Raw genomic sequence first — 22,547 nt, forward strand, 5'->3', positions numbered from 1 at the left:
GTAGTCCGTGCAATTATATAGGCTAATCATAATCCAAGTAAAAATCAACATCATTATCATCATCACCAACAACAACCATCAGCATGTTATGGGCAACATAGCTTCTGTGATCCTGGGTTGGTTATGGTAGCACGTTTGTGTTTGGCTCCAGAAACAACAACCTCAGCCTCCTTTATAGCCTCCTTTTTCCACTACTGTCCATAAGGCACGATATAGCGATGATATAGTTTGGTTTATCATCCAAGATTCTGTGACGCTATGAGCCGCTCAGGGTCCAAAATGGGAGTGTTATATTATGCGGCTCTGATGGGGGTTCGGAGAGAGAGCGCAGGCGCAGTCATCGGAGTTATGGTTGAAAACTAGCAGCTATGCCGCGCAGTGTAGGACCCCACTAAATGTGTCTGAGTACAGCATTAGATGTGGATCCACTGAGGAGAACTGAGCAGTGGACAAATAAAACGGAACAGCTGAAAAACCATTGCGAATTATTGTCTTCTCCGGATAACTTCCTCTTCAACCCTCGACGAGCCGAGGCGACGATCATTCTTTCCCCGGGCATGCGAGAGAGATACCATCAACACCAATGTTCCTCCTAGCCTCCGCCTGAGACGCCAGGGATTTACTCCTTGTCCGTTTGTTTTTATTGACTATTAGTAAAACAAGCAGAAACAATTAAGGGCCTTCATTATGATTTTGTTAGCATTTCACACTAGAAGACGTTTGAATAGCTTTTATCTAGGGACGTTGTGCTTGCAATTCTTGCTGTGGATTTTATGTGCCGTGAACGGAGAGGAGCAACCGTTCAGCGTAGAGGTAAGAACGGGAACGGGGGACAGCTTGCTTCTTTCACTGGTGGTGACCATTCGTTGTTATTTCAATAAAAAAATAGAAACATCTTGTGTTTTATGCATAATGATTTATAGTTACCAAGACAGATATGATCATAATGCATGCCAATTTATGCCCTGTTTTGAATAAGAACCGCTATGAGCCCTCCATGCTTTAGGGATGGAGTTGAATTTAGCTTCAACAGCAGACCTCTTTGTGAGTGTTTATGAGGTGCCAACTAGATAGGCTATAACGGTACTGTTCAATTCTGTCCACCTTTCCCTCACACTATTACTGTTTTAGACGTGGAATGTGCCTATAGCCATATTTTAGGCAATTTTTTCGCATGGCATGCTTCTATGGTTCAATGATTGTTGTTAAATAAATTCACATGATATATCTGGTCACTAACTTTGAACATTGGAGTGGTATTATAATGCACTGAGATCTAACATGTGATTATGTATCCTAATTCAAATATTATTTACATTATCATAACGCAGCACCATAGGCTATTGGCGCATTGGGTGATGCCATTGCAAATACTGCAAGGATGGATATTGGATTTGTGATGTCCCACACAACCCAAGCCAAATGAGAATGGGACTTAAGAGAACATTTATTTAAACACCCCACTCTACAGGTCAGGATCTTAATTTGATCACCCTGTTGTAGGAGAAATGCCGTGCAATGCAGAACATTTTAAACTTGTAGTGTATTTGAGGTTTAAAAAAGCTTCTGAAGTTTGTAATTTCCATTTTGACATTTGAGACTTCATTTTCCCTTACGAAAAATGTATTTTACCCCTACAAAAATGTCCATTAATTATAATCCACGTAATAATTCACATTTTCTGTTGCTGCAGGATTCTTTTCCTGCTGTAGCAAACTGGCTAAAATTAGCATCCTACATCTGTAGCATACATATCTAATTGTCGGAATTCTTCTCAACTATTTATCCATTGGATCAACCACTTGACGCATTTGTCTGTAATATTTAGTGTTCAAGTATTTCTGGTGTTTCAAAACTTAACAAGGGAGTGCTTTGTGAATGCTGTAGGCTAATAATTTATTTCAGCGTTATAATGTAGTAATTAATTGTTATAACGGGTTTACAATAGGTTATAGGCCTACACAGCCTAGTTTATTTCTGATGTTACAGATGTTTTTTTTTTTTTAAGCACATCTTTCAAAAGGTTCATGTCTCCCCATCCTGCACTGTGTACTCCTAAAAAGTTCAAAATTATTACCCGCTCACTATCACTGTCAATATTTTGCCAAGTGGGCGGCACCGGCTGAAGTTTGGCCCGCATTCCCTAAAATTAAAGGAGGGTGTGGTAAAGTCAGAGTCCGTGCCAAAAGTAGACTTTCTGCATAACATGTGTGCCAAATCTATAGAACATGGATAGAGTAAAATGCACATGTTAATAGTACATTTTAGGGTGAGTGAACAAGTGGCTCTGTCATTCCTTTGCAATTGAATGGCCATAATCTCATTACCAACCATTTAGCCATATAATTACATATAGGATGAATTATAGGATCGCTATGCATTGAGCATGTTAACACTGCTAATAGAAGGTTTATATCCACATGATTTGCAAGCCCAACATGTCACATAAAAACCTGTGAAGATGAAGAACAGATGCTACAGGTCATGCAGTAATAGATGTCAAAGCCAACATGACAAGTAGGCTGGGGCCCTCCCTGTCTCCCACCCCATGTGTGCGTCCCAAATGGCACCCTACTCCCTACATAGGGCACTACTTATGACCAAAGCCCTATGGGCCCTGGACAAAAGTGGTGCACTTTAAAGGGAATGGGGTGCCATTTGGGATTCAGAAATGTATTGGTGCACGGTCAAAAGCATAGCCAGGAGCCTGCAACTGAAGACCCTTGATCATTGTGATCTGGCCTCAGATCAGATCAGATGACTGAGAGCATATTGTAATGCAAATACATTGAGCTTTCAGTCCCTTCTTTCTGCGGTCAGTGCATTGAGAGAAGGCTAAAAGATCAACTGCATTATAAAGCATGAAGGACATTTTTGTCATTCCACAGCAAAATAAAAATTCTTATGACCTTAAAAAAAACTCAATAAAGATCTGGGCGTGAAGAGAAGGCTAAAAGGCTAATCAAATTAACTGCATTATAAAGCATGAAGGAAATGAGTGTCATTCCACAGAAAATACATTTGTATGACCTTAAAAATGTCAATAGGGATATTATTCTATTTGCACTAAGGTTAAACCTTTTTCCTTTGTTGAAAATTCACAACACAATGAATGGGTATTGGCATATAAGCTCGTATAGCGTACAGTGTGTGGTGTTTATTGTGACGCGAGGAAGTGAATGAGAACCAAAATACTATATGATTCATATCCCTAAATCCCTCTGATACTAAAAATGGTTGTTGGTTTGGAGTACTGTGGTGAATCGGTGTGGTTTGGCCAATACAGGGTGGGTCTGGCAGCCTGTCTCTCCTGCTACTCTTTACACACACACACACACACACACACACACACACACACACACACACACACACACACACATACACACACACACAATAAAAGAGGGCGGTTGACATAAACCTGCTGCTCTGTAATTGGTGGTCAGACTATTTTCAAGTGAAATCCTCACTGTGATTGGAGGAAAGTGTAATAATGGTCCCAACCTCCTGTATCTGGTTGGTTGTTAGTTGAGAGTCCTATAACCCAAGAGAGGCCTGAACTTGAACTTGCTTACTTCTTCCCCAATGCAGCAGTCAGTGTACAGTATTTCTTTTGCAGAGCATTTCTGAACGTTTTCACTCTTTTGGTCCGTCTCCCACTCTGCTAAAAAGCAATTTTCCCCCACATTAGTCTGCCCCTGTTATAATGGAAGAGAGAGACACAAATAATGTCATTTATTTTGTTGTGGTTTCGTGTCTTTTCAAGTGGCATGTTTCCCATTGGATAATCTCAAATATGTGTGGAGGAGACATCATTAACATTGTGTGACAGACAAAGGAAGCATTAGGTACTGTGTTTGTCAGTAAGGCGAGATATCTAGTGGTACGTTATTGTTACGCAAGTAAACCAAATTATAACTATAGACACAAAGTAATTACAGTGAGACAATGGATTTCTAAGCTTCTTTCCCTGTCTGTGTCTGGGACTGGTAAGGTAATAGAATGTATAAGAATAATTCCTCTGACTGTAGGCTACAGTACCACAGTGATGTTATCTGGGTTGTATTCACTAGGCATGAAACGGAAGCAAAAGGGCCAAAACGGGGAGGGACTACCTGAACTTGACCAATAAGAGACGCTTGTTTTCATTTTCTGTTGCAAAGCGTTTTGCTACGGTGTCCACTAATGAATATGACCCTGGTGTAGAGAGACTAAAAGGAATCAGAGTGTACTGATCTAACAAGCATACATAGTCCCCTGTAGCTCAGTTGGTAGAGCATGGCGCTTGCAACACCAGGGTTGTGGGTTCGTTTCCCACGGGGGGCCAGTATGAAAATGTATGCACTAACTGTAAGTCGCTCTGGAAAAGAGCGTCTGCTAAATGACAAAAATGTAAATGCCTTATGTGAAACAACTTTACTTCAAAAAGATATGAACTACTTTATTTATGTTCAAGGTCGTTATTTCTCTGTAGAGGAAAAATCGAATTGCTGGCATGGTACTTGATATATTTTACCCTCTACTCTATGGTATATTTGTGTGTGTGTATACACTGTATACATTGACAGAATCAAGTTCAAGGCAGCATTTCCATTCACTCTCATTCAGCACTTGTTTCTTTACATTTTATGACTGTAGTCATACAAATAAACCCCATTTTTCCTGGAAATGTAGACGACATTCTTCAATAACCACAGCTGTAACACGTATGCTTACAGACGTGCACTGAAGCAATATAACCTTGTGAGCCCACTATCTGTCACTCCCCCTCTAGCATACAGTGAAAGTTTCCCTCAGAGGAGAATCAGGTGTAAAACTGTTGCATGATTAGTCACAAAGGGTTTGAATCACACCAAGATATTCAACTCAGAAATCACCCCAGTGAGAGAATACAGTATAGAGATTAAGTATACCTACTGTATGTATACTGTACTATTTCTGATAGAAATACACTATGAAATCAACAACGCGAGTTCAACAACAATAGCAAGTGTCTTTTAATATAATGCATTAATAAGTTAGCACAAACAGTTAGCTAGCTATGCCAATCTTAGTCCCAAATACTAACTAGCTAGTATGGGGTATGATGTGGTGTTGTCACTAGGACTCACAACATAGGCACAAGTGTAATGACAGAGCCCATTCCTAACATGACTCATGTTACCAGTTGGCATGCCCTGCCTGGGAGGCCTGGCTGACTGAATAATTGAAAGCGGGTGGTGTGTGTGTGTCGTACTGCCAACAGTGTTATGATGACTCCATGGCGGGACCGAGGCCAATGCTGAGGTCTGTAGTAACGGCTGCTCAATGGTCAGGGCAGGGGCTGGTTGGTTTGGTGTGTGTTTATTTGTCCAGTCCCATCACCTCTCTCTCTCTCTCTCTCTCTCTCTCTCTCTCTCTCTCTCTCTCTCTCTCTCTCTCTCTCTCTCTCTCTCTCTCTTTCTCTCTCTCTCTCCACCCCCCCCCTCTCTCTCTCTCTCTCTCTGTGTCTCCCCCCTCTCTCTATGTCCCCCCCTCTATCTCTCTCTCTCTCTAACTCTAACTCTCTCTCTCTCTCTCTCTCTCCACCCCTCTCTCTCTCTCTCTCTCTCTCTCTCTCTCTCTCTCTCTCTCTCTCTCTCTCTCTCTCTCTCTCTCTCTCTCTCTCTCACCCCCTCTCTCTCTCTCTCTCTCTCTCTCCACCCCCCTCTCTCTCTCTCTCTCTCTCTCCACCCCTCTCTCTCTCTCTCTCTCTCTCTCTGTGTCTCCCCCCTCTCTCTATGTCCCCCCCTCTCTCTCTCTAACTCTAACCATCTCTCTCTCTCTCTCTCTCTCTCTCTCTCTCTCTCTCTCTCTCTCTCTCTCTCTCTCTCTCTCTCTCTCTCTCTCTCTCTCTCTCTCCCTCTCTCTCTGTCCCCCCCCTCTCTCTCTCTCTCTGCCCCCACCTCCCTCTTTCTCTCTCTCACTCTCCATACTTCCGCTCTCTCTACTTCTTGTTCAAACTTTTATCTCTCTTTATTCTCTTTTCCATTATCATCCTCTCTCCTGCTCACACACTATCTGCATCTCTCTCAGACTTCATAGGCATACAGTGATAGAGGTTGTGGTTAGTAGCAGTTCTGTGAGCTATTAAATCTTTAATGAAACTGAAGAGTCCAGTGTTAGTTTGGGTAGAGTCACACTGTGACAGGCGAAGCTGTCTGTAGGCGTCACCAGCAGTAGGCCTGTTTTCAGTACTATCCATTGTCGTGGGAACATGTCACTGTGAGACAGAGCCATTACGCCACAGAGAGAACAAGGGGCCAGATGTTTCACCGGATGTATAAATCTGAAGCATCCGGTTGGAATTTCCACTCCCGACCAAATATGGTGATGAGAGGAAGCCCAGTGGCCGGCAGTGGGAGAGTATGGAGCGAGATGGAACTGGGCTGACATTCTGCAGATTTTCTTATCGAAGAAAAGTCTGATCTCAATACAGTTTTCTGTTCCCACAACTATAATCTGTTACAAACAGTGTGCACTAAGTTTTGTAGACGTGACCCTTTGTCAAAGTTTTAAAGAATTGCATTGTTTACAAGGAGTGCAAGGGTGAATTTAGTTATTGCACATGTGCACTTCATAGAGAAGGCGTTCCCTAGCGGAAATATGCAAATACATGATAGAACGCGCCAATAGGAACTTGCTAGCTCGTGCTTGGCTCTGCCCACCTCCTTGCGTCTTCTGCCCACTATGATTCATTTGCTTCCGTTGAAAACGACACAGATTAACTAGTTATAAATATCTTTCATTACTTTGTTAGCTTGTTCTTTTTGATGATTACACTATCATTTACTTAATAGTAGTTTGATTTGTGTGCTATATTTAAAAAAAGAACGAAGCCTACAATTTCAGAAGTGATAGAGCTTTTTGTTAAGTCCAGAATCCTGTGAAGTAGGACGTAAACTGGGTTAGTATTTCAGAATGTCCACCTTCAAAGAGGAACAGGAAATAATCATTAGTATCATTAGTATAATGACCACATTGTGACATTTGTTGACATTTGTCCTAATAGGGTTACAAAGACTCAGTACACGGAGTAGCGATCTCTTCAATGGATGGCTGGTGGGTCAGGCTGTGTTGCCTTGGCGACCCTGGGTAAGGCTGGCACTACTTGCCAGTCAGTTGGTGTGTGTCCTACTGGATTATTCAAGCAGGCTGAGGCGAGGGAGAGAAACCGAGGAGAAGAGAGGTGACGTCAGCTACCCCATGAGGCCGGTGTCATGTTCTGAAATGTCATTTGTTAAAAGGGACCTTATGACTCCCAACGGCAGTCTGCATGAGAATATCTGTTCACGATCTAAAGAAGGGTCACAGCCACACATGCATGGAGGGATTCACAGCCACACGGCAAGCAAATCATAATCTCCTCTCCTATACCAGCCATGTGCACCACTGTTTGTTGACAACCACTGTCCCAGCAGCATGTTGCTATGGCTACCTCCTCTTCTTGGAAGTGTGTGTCTCTTCTCTAATGAAGTATTCCCACTGCCTTAAAGGTTAGCCTTTGATTTCCTAGCCAGGCTAATTAGTGAGCCTGCATGGTGTGGCACTAGCTCGTTATCTAGCAATCCACTGACACTACCCAGCTGGGACATGCACAGGAAGTTCACATGAGTTCACCACTGAGGTGACCAACATGCAGACACTGACAGAGGAGCTACTGAGGGGACCAACACACAGACACTGACAGAGGAGCTACTGTAGTTCATTATCATTATATACATTATTGTCTGTCACTAACTACCTGTAGCTTTTAGGTTGCTCTTTTGTGCAGTTTTGTCAGCTGTGACCTTTGAAAGGCTCAAAGTCATGCTGAGGTGATTCACAATGACAGAAGGCCAAGAGTTGCCCATTCCAATTCTATTGAACCTACAAGCCCATACTAGTATATTGAGTCATCATTATTGTCCCACAGGGAGATGGGGAAACCACTACAGAGCTGACCCCTCTAAATCAATCTATCTATGTTGATGGATTCGGCAGGTGGCTGTAGAATGTAGCTGATACGAAGGCTGGTTTGACAGGAACACAAGCTTTACATGTACACATTTTACTTCCCTGATTTTTGTCCCAAATGGTACCCCTTGCACTGCACTCTTAAAAAGAAAAGGTGCTATCTAGAACCTAAAAGGGTTCTTCAGCTGTCCCAATAAGATAACCCTTTGAATTACCCATTTTGGTTCCAGGTAGAACCATTTACACAGAGGGTTCTACATGGAACCCAAAAGAGTTCTACGTTGGGACCAGCCGAAGAACACTTTTGGAACCCTTTTTTCTAAGAGTGCCTATGGGCCCTAGTCAAAATTATTACACTAAATGGGATATATGGTGTCATTTGGGACGCAATCCTTGACTTCTGGTTAATGCTTAAGTAGCCTACATAGCCTAGCCTAATGCAAAGACACAATTATTTAACAAGACTATTTTTATTTTTGTTGACAATGTGTTACTGTAATCCCTTGGGCTATATCATAATTGTGACTGTGAGCCCCAGTTTTCTAAAATACTAATTCAGCTTTCTGCAACACTTGTGTTTTTAGATAAGAAAATTTGTTCTCATAGCCTGAAAGCACATTTTTCACAGTGCTAATGGCCTAGACTACACTATCAGCTTCTGAACTAAGAGCTGTGTGTAAGGGGACTTGGTTTCGTCCCAAAAGGCACACTATTCCCTATTTAGTGCACTATTCTTGACCAGGGCCCTATGAGTGCTGGTCAAAAGTAGTGCACAAAATTGGGAATAGGGTGTCATTTGGGATGTAGATGCCTCACAATATATACAGCTCCAACCCAGATGTTTGTTGTTTTGGTTTATTTATAGCTTTTACATTTTACATAATACTCCTCCACACAGAACACAATGTTCTATAACAGCACGTCGACAGTGATACAACATCATTTTTCAACTATAAAGCGATTCCCTGCTTTTAACTGTGTTGAGCATTGAAATATATCCTGGTTCGAATCCAGGCTCTGTCGTAGCCGGTCGCGACCTGGAGACTCATGGGGCAGCGGACAATTGGCCCAGCGTCGTCCAGGGTAGGGGAGGGAATGGCCGGCAGGGATGTAGCATGGCGTTTGCAACGCCAGGGTTGTGGGTTCGTTTCCCACGGGGGGCCAGTATGAAAAATAAAAAAATTATGTATGCACTAACTGTAAGTGCGTCTGCTAAAAATTAAAAATAAATGAAAAGAGATACAAAAAATAAATATATGTATATTTTTATTCCTAGCAAAACAATTGAGTCCCATTTGACTCACAGGAAACAACGTGATAGTGGTTGCGGATAGTGGTGGCGTTGTTTACCTAATGTCTAAACGGTGTACTTTTCATCCTAATTTCTGTTATACCCCCTGAAGCGCCTGAAAAGTGCCAGGACAGCACTATCACAGATAGTATTTTACTGTAATAGCTTCCATGTCGTCCAGGAGCTGTGGTCGAAGGGCAGAGAGAGATAGAGAGAGAGCAGGAGAGAGAGGGGGAGAGGGAGTGAAAGAAAGAGATAGGGAGACAGACGGAGGGAGAGAGAAATAGGGATTGAGAGGGAGAGAGATATACAGAAGAAAAAAGACAGCGATAGAGCAAGAGAGAGCCTATAGTACATTTCTCAGGGCCTGCAGATCCCTCGTGTGTTTTTCTACAAACTTACAGTGATGGATTAATCCTTGTATCATGAGTGCATAATCTGCTGATTATCAAGTGTACCTGAAAGCTGAGGGTCGTGGCTGTCCAATTCATTAGCAAGTTACAAAATAGAATGTTCACTGAATGCGATGATCAGTCTATTTGCGTAGTTTTCCTTATTGAGTATTATTGGCATATGTACAGTACAATGTGTCTGTTTCTGTGTATTTATAGGTGGTGTACTAGTGTCATTACCTGACTAGTTCACTGGGAATCACACTGGACTGTATCTAGCCTCTGTCCCCCTGGGGGCCATTTCAGCCCTGAGAATAACTGACACACACCATATATGTTATCATCCCCTCGCATAGAGAGAGAAAGATGGAGAGAATAGGTGTGGTAAAAGATGGAGAGAGAGAGAGAGAGAGAGACACTTAAACAGCTCTCTGTATTTTAACCCTTGCATGGACAAATAAGAACAATACAAAATATATCAAAAAGAAAGAAAGAGGTTGTTTAAATAAAAATAAAAACATCTCCCTCTCCTCCAGGCTTTTATGGGCCCTGGTCGAAAGGAGTGCAGTAAGTAGGGAATATGGAATAGGGTGCCATTTGGGACTCTATCCAGCAGTTGTAAGAACACAGAGAGGGGATGAAGGTGCAGGGATGTGGAAGGACTGACTGACATGTTTGGACCACACTGAATCCTATCATGAAAAGCTCCCTCTGTGTGTGTGTGTGTGTGTGTGTGTATGCAAGGGTGTGTGTGATTCAGGAGGAGCAGTGGGGCAGAACAAGCCCTCTCAACAGTTCAATGTCAGATGTAGTGAGTGCTCTGTGTAACGTAAACTCCTAGCCTGCATACTTCACACTGTATTACAGATCACTACTGTACTAAAGCACGGATCAGTTGGCGTTATCCCTCACGTCAGGTTTGAATAGAATCGAACAATAGCATAGTGTGTGCGTCTTGCTAAGTTCAGTAGTGGGTTGATGCAGGGTGAGAATGAATGTGAGGAGAATGACAATTGTTGGAGATCTGTCTCATTGGCTGTCTGTCACATTCGCTGCTCTTCATTGGTCTCTCTGTCTGTCTTTCGGAATGTAAGTGTGGCATGTGCATATAGTACAGTAGTAGTCTATGTGCTTTCCTGTAATAAATCAGAACAATCGCAAGGCTTTAACCTGATCTTTGCTCTATTCCCCTCCTCTCTTCATCTCTCCTCTTCTCACACCATTTCTCCACACAGCAGTTTGACACCTGCCATGTAGAAGACCGTCAAGTGACAAACTGTCACTGCCTCTGTTTGTGTGACTCTCTTTACTTCACTCCCTACCCAGAGTCTTTTGGGATCGGAAGTCAGTGCATCAGGGATCAGTCATCCTCCTGTACTGTTGTGTGCCAATCACTATATCTGGTTGAAATATGGGATGTCAATTTAGACGTCATACTGTAATACTACAGTAGCTGTCTCCTTGGGTTTTTCTGCTATCATGGCAGTATTTTCACACGTTTGCCCTCAATATACGAGTATTGGACACGTTTCACACATGTCTGTATGCCAGGTTGTTTTCTTTCTACCACTAGGCCTATCTGTGTTCCACTGTAGCCTATTGGTTGCGTTGGTCATAAAATAGTCTGTGTGACCTCATTGGTGGAGTAATGGCAGAACTGTTGGTGAGACTCTACTCCAAGCCTTTCTCTGTGCATCTCTCTGTCTCTTTTTTATTCTCTCTATTTTCTCTCGCTCGCTCGCTCTCTCTCTCTCTCTCTCTCAGTGTGTGTGTCTTCCCCTCCCCTTCTCTCTGAGTGGAGTGGATATGGATTTGAGCTACAGTATGTGTGAGATTGTGTTTTATTACCAGGCAGGAGAGAAGATGAGAGGAGCGGGTCTTTTTCATGTGTAATGCAGTAATGCAGCACCATAATAGCTCTGTAGGGAGGTGTTTATGCTCTGGTGATTCCCTGCTTCCAGCTCATTGCTGTTGGCTTACTGCTCTATGACTGTGTCCCAAATACACCTATTCCCTCTATACTGCACTGCTTTTGACCAAGGCCCTCTCCTCTCCTCTCCCCTCCACTCCCCTCTTCTCGCCTCTCCTCCCTTCGTATAGAGATCTCAGATTTTATCGGGTGCCCTGAAAGCTCCATTACATCAGAGTGCTTTCTGACAAGCAGACGATGTGATAATAGATAACATTCCCACGCTGAAAGGTCATCAGAGGATCTCTCTTTCTGTCTCTCTGCCAGTCTCCTCACTAACACTGTAGCTAGATGCTGCTGGCTGGCTGCTAAAATGCTCCTGCCTGGATGGACACTTGACATTTTTAGCATGGGCACTTTTTGGAAATTATTTATAGTGCCAACAACTACCAAAATTGAAAATGGCATTGCTTCTCCAACTAAGCGTTTTTTACATGCAGGGTTTATGGTTGAATTGATAGTATATTACTGTTTCACTCTAATCATATTTGATGGTAGTGGTGGAAAAAGGACCTAATTATCATACTTGAGTAAAAGCAAAGATACCTTAATAGAAAATGACTCAAGTAAAAGTGAGTAAAAGTGAAAGTCACCCAGTAAAATACTACTTGAGTAAAAGTCTAAAAGTATTTGATTTTACTCAAATATACTTAAGTATCAAAAGTAAAAGCATAAATCATTTCAAATTCCTTATATTAAGTTAACCAGACAGTACGATGTTCTTAAAATTTACGGATAGCCAGGGGCACACTCCAACACTCAGACATAATTTACAAATGATGCATTTGTGTTTAATGAGTCCGCCAGATCAGAGGCAGTAGGGATGACCAGGGATGTTCTCTTGATACATTATACTGTCCTGCTAAGCATTCATAATGTAACAAGTACTTATGGGTGTCATGGGAAATGTATGGAGTAGAAAGTACATAATTTTCTTTAGGAATGTAGTGGAGTAAAAGGAAAAGTTGTCAAAAATATCAACAGTAAAGTACAGATACCCCAAAAAACTACTTAAGTAGTACTTTAAAGTATTTTTACTTAAGTACTTTACACCACTGTTTGATGGTTGTGTGGGTTTCAATGGCTCTTATAAAGTAGTATACATAAAGCCTACCTTATTGGAATTTTACATTATTTGACTCAGATTGACCATTTTCTGACCTCTCACCTCTGTGTCCTTTCTCTCTCTCTCCCCCCTCCTTCCCTCGCTCCCCTCTTCAGACATGGCTCCAGAGGTATGGCTACCTTCCCCCTACAGACCCCAGAATGTCGGTCCTGCGGACGGCCCAGACCATGCAGTCTGCTATCGCTGCCATGCAGCGTCTCTATGGCCTCAACATCACAGGATCGCTGGACAGGAACACTATAGAGTGAGTCTCACCGCTTTGCATGTTGTAGGGGATCGGTTTGAGAAAGAAGATGCACATGATTATTCATCTTGATCACATAATGAGTAGTTATTTGGGATGCAAGGTGCTTTGTAAATCATTCATTCTGTGCAGTCCAACTTCATTGTAGGTTGATGAACGTCCCTAAACATCCAATAAACAGTTACAGACAGACAGACCTTTATAAACATACCTGTAATGCTGTCCTGATTCTCTGCTTGACATTCCGGAACAGAAGAGAACAGACGAGAGTGTTTCCCAGACACAGAGTTAGCATCACACGGGTTAAGTGTCCCGTTTTAATGTGATCAAAGGGCTCTTTTACAGCAGACACACCTACACCAGCAGATCAAAGTCAGGGTAAATGCCACGGTATTACTCTGAACCTAGAAGCCTAGAAAAGGGAATGACAGCTTCAGTCTTCCTGTCTGCCTTTCTGTCTCTCTGCTGCTCATTGAACCAATCAACATGTGTAAGAGACCCTATGGCTTTATCCCAAATGGCACCCTATTTCCTATATAGTGCACTACTTTTCTCCAGGGCTCATAGGGCTCTGATTAAAAGTAGTGCACTATATAGGGAATAGGGTGCCATTTAGGATGCATGATTAAAAGTAGTGCACTATATAGGGAATAGGGTGCTATTTGGGATGCACACAAGGAGTCTAAGAAGGTGCAGTTTGGTTGTGTTAAAAGGATTAGACAAACAAGTACCTTTTTTACTGCTGAGATCAATGTTATGATGTGTGTATCAAATCAGTTACAATAATGTGGTGGAATATGTGATGACTAAATTGCATTCTAAAGTATCATTTTCTGTTTCTTTGTGCTCCGTATAATGATGTTAGCGATAACACAGTAAGGTGAGGCATATCTCTTATTATGTGTCTATTTCTTTGCAGATTAGTGTGTGTCCACAAGCGTGTTTGTGTGTGTGTGTGTATTGGAAGTAATGACAGGATTGCATTACATAGTTTGTTCAGCCAAGCACTCTGTTCTTCCTAGCTGGATGAAGAAGCCTCGATGTGGTGTACCAGACCAGCTAGGAGGGGCGTCCAAATTCAGTGTCCGGAAAAAGCGGTACGCCCTAACGGGGCAGAAGTGGCAGCATAAGCATATCACATACAGGTGAGTTGATTGGTTGCTTGGTTGGTTGGTTGCTTGGTGATTGGTTGGTTGGTGTGCTGGTTGGTGATTGGTTGGTTGGTTTGTGATTGGTTGGTTGGTTGGTGATTGGTTGGTTGGTCTGTGATTGGTTGGTTGGTTGGTAGCATAAGCATATCGCATACAGGTGAGTTGATTGATGGGTTGGTTAGATGGTTGGTTGGTGATTGGTTGATTAGTGATTGATTTTTGGTTAAAACAATTCATACAGTACTTTAAAACGTGGGCTTTACTATATGGGGCTGACGTGTGCCTGAGGATGTGTCTAGGTTTCATGTTGTTCATGCGTCTAGATAAGAATGTCTTACTAGGTGAAGACATGTGGCAACCTCTCAGCTAGGCTATATCTGAACGGTCCTGTGTGGCTCAGTTGGTAAGAGCACGACACTAACAACACTAAGGTCGTTGGGTTCAATACCCGCAGGGATCACATACTACCAAGGGATTCACTCTATTTACTGTAAGTCGCTTTGGATAAAAAGCTACAGTTAAGTTGCATATACTGTATTATATTGGTCGTTGTCTGATGAAACCCTCCAAAACAGAAACTTTTCAGGGACTTTTTAAAACGGCCATATTTTCCCATTAACGAACATACAATTACGAAACATCAGAAGCTATTTCGAATATATTCTCTTGGTCCTAGAGTACTCATACAGTACATTGAGTACATTGCTTTCAAAACATGTACAAAAATAAATACATTTGAGTTATATTTTTCAGCAGACAGCAACGATACACTATATTATATTGTACAGTAAGGAAAGTATTCAGACCCCTAGACTTTTTCCACATTTTGTTACGTTACAGCCTTATTATAAAATTGATTAAATTAAAAATATACCTCATCAATCTACAATCAATACCCCATAATGACAAAGCAAAAACAGGTTTTTAGAAATGTTTGCACACTTATAAAAAAATAAACAGAAATACCTTATTTACATAAATATTCAGACCCTTTGCTATGAGACTCGAAATTGAGAACACAGTGGCCTCTATCATTCTTAAAAGGAAGAAGTTTGGATCCATCAAGACTCTTCCTAGAGCTGGCCGCCTGGCCAAACTGAGCAATCGGGGAGAAGGGCCTTGGTCAGGGAGGTGACCAAGAACCCGTTGGTCACTCTGACAGAGCTCCAGAGTTCCTCTGTGGAAATGGGAGAACCTTCCAGAAGGACAACCATCTTTGCAGCACTCCACCAATCAGGCCTGCATGGTAGAGTGGCCAGACGGAAGCCACTCCTCAGTAAAAGGCACATGACAGCCCGCTTGGAGTTTGCCAAAAGGCACCAAAATCACTCAGACCATGAGAAACAAGATTCTCTGATCTGATGAAACCAAGATTGAACTCTTTGGCCTGAATGCCAAGCGTCACGTCTGGAGGAAACCTGGCACCATCCCTACGGTGAAGCATGGTGGTGGCAGGATCATGCTGTGGGGATGTTTTTCAGCGTCAGGGACTGGGAGACTAGTCAGGATCGAGTGGAAGATGAACGGCGCAAGGTACAGAGAGATCCTTGACGGAAACCTGCTCCAGAGTTCTCAGGACCTCAGACTGGGGCGAAGGTTCACCTTCCAACAGGACAACAACCCTGAGCACACAGCCAAGACAACGCATTAGTGGCTTTGGGACAAGTCTCTGAATGTCCTTGAGTGGCCCAGCCAGAGCCCAGACTTGAACCCGATCGAACATCTCTGGAGAGACCTGAAAATAGCTGTGCAGTGATGCTCCCCATCCAACCTGCCAGAGCTTGAGAGGATCTGCAGAGAAGAATGGGAGAAACTCCCCAAATACAGGTGTGCCAAGCTTGTAGCGTCATACCCAAGAAGATTCAAGGCTGTAATTGCTGCCAAAGGTTCTTCAACAAAGTACTGAGTTAAAGGTCTGAATACTTATGTAAATGTCATATTTCAGTTTATTTTATTTTATACATTTGCAAAAATTTCTACAAACCTGTTTTTTCTTTTTCATTATTTGGTTTTTGCTTTGTCATTATGGGGTATTGTGTGTAGATTGATGAGGGGGAAAAAACGATTTCATCAATTTTAGAACAAGGCTGTAACGTAACAAAATGTGGAAAAAGTCAAGGGGTCTGAATACTTTCCGAATGCACTGTAGATAAAGAAAAATAACCCCAGAACCACAGTTTAGTTTTCCCCTAGCTACTAGCTATACATCTCCTGCCTTAACAAGTCCTATACTGAAACCTGGCTAGACCAGAGGTAGAATACCCTCTCGTGTCCTCTCTACAAACTTAACTAGCAGCCTTACTCAACTCATTAGATATCACAATCCTCCCTCTCTCTTTTTATACAACAGTCTGACTTGCATCCAGCCTTGCAGACAGACAGACAGACAGACAGAATGACAGACAGACAGACAGACACACACACATTAGAAGGACAGCTACCATGTCATTCTTCTTTAATCTGAACATTGAAGCCACTCCTCGCGATCCTCTTCTTCTCCTCCTTTTTTCACGCTCCTTTTATCTCTCTCTATCTCATTCTTTCAACAATCTATTTTCAGGCGTAATCTAACCATGTACATGGTCGGTAGTTGTAGAGTTTAGTAAAGACCATATGCCACGTTGTTATGTTATTGAGGGGTACTCTTAGGCTGTGTCCACACTACATCAGATAGGATTACACCCATGTCTCAAAATATCATTACTCAATAACACATATCAGACTTTAAAGCTAAATACCAATAAATATATGTAAAAATTGTAATGTAATTTTTGCAATACCAGATCAAATATAGGTCTCTGCCTGGCCCTACATTTTAAAATGTACTGTACGACAGTATAACTGTCCCCAATCCCAGACTTTATGGACTAATCCTTGAGCTTCAGAATAAAAAAGAATTTACATTTTTGTCTGCCTTGAAGGATAGATATGAACAGTATTACCAAAACCCTGATTACAATCTGGAATCTGTGACCCACTCATGAACTGTAGCAATGGCAGGAATGAGATGGAGAGATGAGGGAGGGAGAGGAGAGGAGAGATGAGGGAGGGAGAGGAGAGGAGAGATGAGGGAGGGAGAGGAGAGATGACGGAGAGGAGAGATGAGGGAGGGAGGGAGGGAGGGAGAGGAGAGATGAGGGAGGGAGAGGAGAGATGAGGGAGGGAGAGGAGAGGAGAGATGAGGGAGAGGAGAGGAGAGATGAGGGAGGGAGAGGAGAGGAGAGATGAGGGAGAGGAGAGATGAGGGAGGGAGGGAGGGAGGGAGGGAGGGAGAGGAGAGATGAGGGAGGGAGAGGAGAGATGAGGGAGGGAGAGGAGAGGAGAGATGAGGGAGAGGAGAGGAGAGATGAGGGAGGGAGAGGAGAGGAGAGATGAGGGAGGGAGAGGAGAGGAGAGATGAGGGAGAGGAGAGTGCTTCAGTAGAACTGTAATGTACAGTATTATACAGTATATGAAATCCTATGTTAGATACAATGACCTGATGCTTATAGAACACTGAGAGAAAGAGAGAGAGTGAGATGAAGAGAGGGAGACACAGAGAGAGAGAGAGAGAGACAGAAACAGGACTAAGAGAGAGACATAGAGAGACAGAGGTAGCGATACAGAGCGGAAAGCTGAGTCAGATTATGGTTATATAACGAGATACAACATTTTGGGAGAGGGAGTGTGTGAGGACGAGGGCAGAGGGAGAGTGTGTGTGTGTGTGTGGTTGTCTCCAGTAGCTGGGCTGGCCAGATGGGGATAAAGTCACATCCGTCCTCTGTCTACCATGTCCCATCATCCTAACTATCCCATCCACTTCTGCTCTGCAATGTATTGTCTTGATGTTTTTCTATGAGAGAGGCTGTGTATCCATGTAACTTGAGTGGAAGTCTGGGTGTTTGCCAGTTAAGTGATTGTGCCTCTCTCTGTTGGTACTGGACATGTGCATGCATTGACATATAGTAGGCACATGCTAATGGTAGGGAGGTGATAATTAGCCCTAGCATCCCCATAACTCTCCCAGCATGGAGTATGGAGGTAGTGTACAGCCTTATAGCTCACCCTCATTAAAACAACATGCATCCATACACTACTCTCTCTCTCCCCGCTCTCTCTACTGTATGCTTCTGACTCCCAAGCAGTTTATTGTCAGCAACAACGATTTGTACTCTTTGGGTAACTTTAACAAACTGAGTGGAGACAATGGCAGGAACTCCTATTTGTTTGGCCCTTCAGTGTTGCAGAAAATGCATACTGTATTACTAAATTAGGCTAAAGGGGTGAAACTGTTTTTAAAAAAATGTAAGTGCACTTTCTCTTTGCCTTTTATTCTTTAAGTGGTCATAGCCATATAGGTTTAATATTTTAAGTGGTCATAACCGTATAGGTTTAATATTTTAAGTGGTCATAGCCGTATAGGTTTAATATTTTAGGTGAGGTGAGGTGAGGTGTAGGAGTCATTACATTGTTAGACAAGGTAAAACAAGGACACTTAGCCTATTTATGTAGACTGCAGAGTGGAGAGTTCTTACATCTAATCTCAGTGTCCGTGAGAAAGTGGTTCTACAGCCGCTGTATCAAGTTTGCTCGATCAGCTGATATGTATTTCAGGGACATATTTTTCCCCGTTTGCTTGATTTTGTTTGGCATACCGCAGAGTGCATCCAAATCTGATATACTGGAGATTCTAGAACAATAACCTTAGTTAACAATTGTAAAGTTCCTGTTACATTCCAGTTATGGACCACTGATTCACAAACCACACTGCAATCAACACCCACAATCTTCCACTAAGATCTAACCTAAGAGGACCACCCATCAAGTATACTAGTCATGGTGTTCATTCAACGGCACTGAAGATTACGACACAATTCTGACGCTAACAGCCAATCACTCGTCAGAATGACACGTTTCTGACTGAAACAACCAATCACGGGACACTCTGCCTGGGTAGTTGTGTTCCTCATAATGACATCATGAGTGTGTGGCCTCAGAGTACCTCAGCATCAAGCTGTGCCTCAGAGAGCCCAGAGAGTCATCATGTGACGACGGACAGCTGCAGACAGTCAAAGTTCAATCCAACCAGCGGCGGATTAGAGAGACACCTTGGTGGCAAATGTCCCCCTGGGAATAAATAAACAAGACTTCTTTCATTTTCAGTTAGAGTAACAGCTTCTGACCCAAGAGACAGATGAAGAGAGAGGAAAAGAGAGCGAGAGAGAGAGAGAGAGAGAGAGAGAGAGAGAGAGAGAGAGAGAGAGAGAGAGAGCAAGAGAGGGAGAAGGAGAGTAGGGGTGCTGTAAAATCAAAGATTTACTCGTCTTGTCATCTGTTTGGGTTTCTGTTGTATTTTGTGTGTTTACTGTCGTAACACTGAGAGACAATAGACGATTAACAAGCTCCTCAAACAACAGCCTACTGCCTTCTGCCTAACCAGAGGCCTCTGTAGAGGTCTGAGAAGGTCTGAGAGAGAGAGAGAGAGAGAGAGAGAGAGAGAGAGAGAATAGAGAGAGAGAGAGAGGATAGAGGTAGGGAGATGGAGAGAGACAGAGAGAGAGAGAGAGAGAGAGAGAGAGAGAGAGAGAGGGGAGGATAGAGGTAGGGAGAGAGAGAGAAAGCGAGAGAAGAGAAAGAGAAAGAGGGAGAGAGAGAGAGAGAGAGAGAGAGAGAGAGAGAGAGAGAGAGAGAGAGAGAGAGACAGAGAGAGAGAGTGAGAGAGAGATAGAGAGAGAGAAAGCGAGAGGATATAGGTAGGGAGAGGGAGAGAGAGAGAGAGCAACAGAGAGAGAGAGAGAGAGAGAGAGAGAGAGAGAGAGAGAGAGAGAGAGGCGGGGGAGATAGAATGCTGGAATGCTGACTGGAAGCATACACAGTCCAGCAGTTCCATCTGTAAGAAAAGATAGCCATGAGGACTGTGAGTCTGGAGAGGAGAGATAGAGAGAGATGTCAAAGATCACCTCTGAGCTGCTGAGCCGTTAGCTCTCAGCTTATACTATGCTGATACTGTAAACTCCCTAGGAATAGATATAGAAGGAGCACAAGACAATAGATTCACCATGTTTTTTATGTTGCCTGAAAGAATTAGAGAAAAAGGAAAGAAAGAAGGGGACAAGAAACAGAGAGCAAGAGTGGAGAAGAGTAAACACACAAGAGCCAAGATGAGAAAGAGAGACAGATAGACAGAGAGAAACAGATAGAGAGAAACCAAGAGAGCGAGAGAGAGCAGATGATCTCCAAAGAGAGAAAATTAGATATTGATTCACATAAATATTTCTTTGAGGCAGGCATCACTTCAGAAGAGCAGATGAGATGAACACTCAGCCGACCTTAACAGTTTAGATTCCTTCAATAGAAGAAAGCACACCATGGGGCTGGAGTGGCTTTACAAACACAATGAGCCCCAGAGTACTAGCTAACTTCAGTAGAAATGTAGCTAGTGTCTGATTTCTCTACTTCACTCATCCACTTCTGCTCAAGAGAAGAACTGGAGATGAAACCTGATGCTTAAGTGCAATGTTGAGAAGGAAAAATAAGTTTAAATTCAAAGTGCCCCTCTTTCCCGTATTTTAGGCGTGACTAAGGTGAAGAGGGTATGGAGATTGGCCAAGCCAGACTGAGGCTTCGTCCCAAATGAAACCCTATTCCCTATATAGTGCACTACTTTTGACCAGAGCACTTTGGGCCTTGATCAAAAGTAGTACACTAAATAGGGAGTAGGGTGCCATTGGAGATGCAGATTGCTGGTGCTCTTGTGACGCAGTCAGCTGTGTATAATCCTTAATTAGAAAGAAAATTCCAGGGACAGGAAATCAGGAAATCCTCTAGTTCTTCTCTCAACACCTGGCTATAGCAGTCCAAACAGCAGGAGAGGACTCAGCTGCATCTCTGGCTGCCTCCCAAATGGCACCCTATTTCCTTTATAGTGCACTACTTTTGACCAGGGCCCATGGGGCATAGAGTGCCATTTGGGATGCACACTCTCTCTCAGAGTCCCTTTTTAAACTTCACTTTTCGGTAGTACGACTTGGTATGGGTGGTGTGTTGCTGTATGCTATGGTACATTATAATATGTTACAATATGGAATGTGTGTGTTAATGTGCTATTTATGGTTTAATTAAAGAATGTATGGTATCTCTGAAATACCAAGGCTATGTTATGATATACGGGGTCACAGTATGTGTGGCCTAACCCCTACCATCCTCTATCCTCTTCCCCTGCCACAGCATAAAGAACGTCACACCCAAGGTGGGCGCGGAGGAGACCCATGACGCCATCCGGCGGGCGTTCGATGTGTGGCAGAACGTGACGCCGCTCCGCTTCGAGGCCGTCCCCTACAGCGACCTGGAGAGGACCAAGAAGGACGTGGACATCACCATCATCTTTGCCTCGGGTTTCCACGGCGACAGTTCGCCCTTCGACGGCGAGGGGGGCTTCCTGGCCCACGCCTACTTCCCGGGCCCCGGAATCGGTGGGGACACCCACTTTGACTCAGACGAACCCTGGACCCTGGGCAACCCCAACCACGATGGTAAGATGGGTAATGATAACCTTTAACATTAATATGTAAACAGACATTGATGCTTACATAACAATGATGTAGTCAACTAATATACAGTGGGGAGAAGAAGTATTTGATACACTGCCGATTTTGCAGGTTTTCCTACTTACAAAACATGTAGAGGTCTGTAATTTTTATCATAGGTACACTTCAACTGTGAGAGACGGAATCTAAAACAAAAATCCAGAAAATCACATTGTATGATTTGAAAGTAATGAATTTGCATTTTATTGCATGACATAAGTATTTGATACATCAGAAAACCTGAACTTAATATTTGGTACAGAAACCTTTGTTTGCAATTACAGAGATCATACGTTTCCTGTAGGTCTTGACCAGGTTTGCACACACTGCAGCAGGAATTTTGGCCCACTCCTCCATACAGACCTTCTCCAGATCCTTCAGGTTTCGGGGCTGACGCTGGGCAATACAGACTTTCAGCTCCCTCCAAAGATTTTCTATTGTGTTCAGGTCTGGAGACTGGCTAGGCCACTCCAGGACCTTGAGATGCTTATTACGGAGCCACTCCTTAGTTGCCCTGGCTGTGTGTTTCGGGTCGTTGTCATGCTGGAAGACCCAGCCACGACCCATCTTCAATGCTCTTACTGAGGGAAGGAGGCAAACTTCAGACGGGCCTGGACATGCGCTGGCTTGAGCAGGGGGACCTTGCGTGCGCTGCAGGATTTTAATCCATGACGGCGTAGTGTGTTACTAATGGTTTTCTTTGAGACTGTGGTCCCAGCTCTCTTCAGGTCATTGACCAGGTCCTGCCGTGTAGTTCTGGGCTGATCCCTCACCTTCCTCATGATAATTGATGCCCCACGAGGTGAGATCTTGCATGGAGCCCCAGACCGAGGGTGAT

General features: G+C 43.2%; 1 protein-coding gene across 4 annotated transcripts in view; it reads left to right on the forward strand.

The window, feature by feature from the left end:
- Positions 1-274: 274 nt before the first annotated feature.
- The window catches only part of LOC121549929 (matrix metalloproteinase-16-like), a 76,892-nt gene continuing 54,619 nt past the window's right edge, over positions 275-22,547 (forward strand). The window contains exons 1-5 of one of the 4 annotated variants that reach the window (XM_045210365.1): positions 275-813; positions 12,845-12,993; positions 13,859-13,873; positions 14,016-14,138; positions 21,351-21,664. In XM_045210365.1, coding sequence (XP_045066300.1) covers positions 688-813; positions 12,845-12,993; positions 13,859-13,873; positions 14,016-14,138; positions 21,351-21,664 — 727 coding nt within the window. In that variant the 5' untranslated portion in view covers positions 275-687. The remainder of the gene's footprint in view (positions 814-12,844; positions 12,994-13,858; positions 13,874-14,015; positions 14,139-21,350; positions 21,665-22,547) is intronic. The other 3 variants (XM_045210366.1, XM_045210367.1, XM_041861918.2) reach the window with 3 other exon arrangements.

The sequence above is a fragment of the Coregonus clupeaformis genome, chromosome 34, assembly GCF_020615455.1.
Source record: "Coregonus clupeaformis isolate EN_2021a chromosome 34, ASM2061545v1, whole genome shotgun sequence".
Classification (NCBI taxonomy): domain Eukaryota; kingdom Metazoa; phylum Chordata; class Actinopteri; order Salmoniformes; family Salmonidae; genus Coregonus; species Coregonus clupeaformis.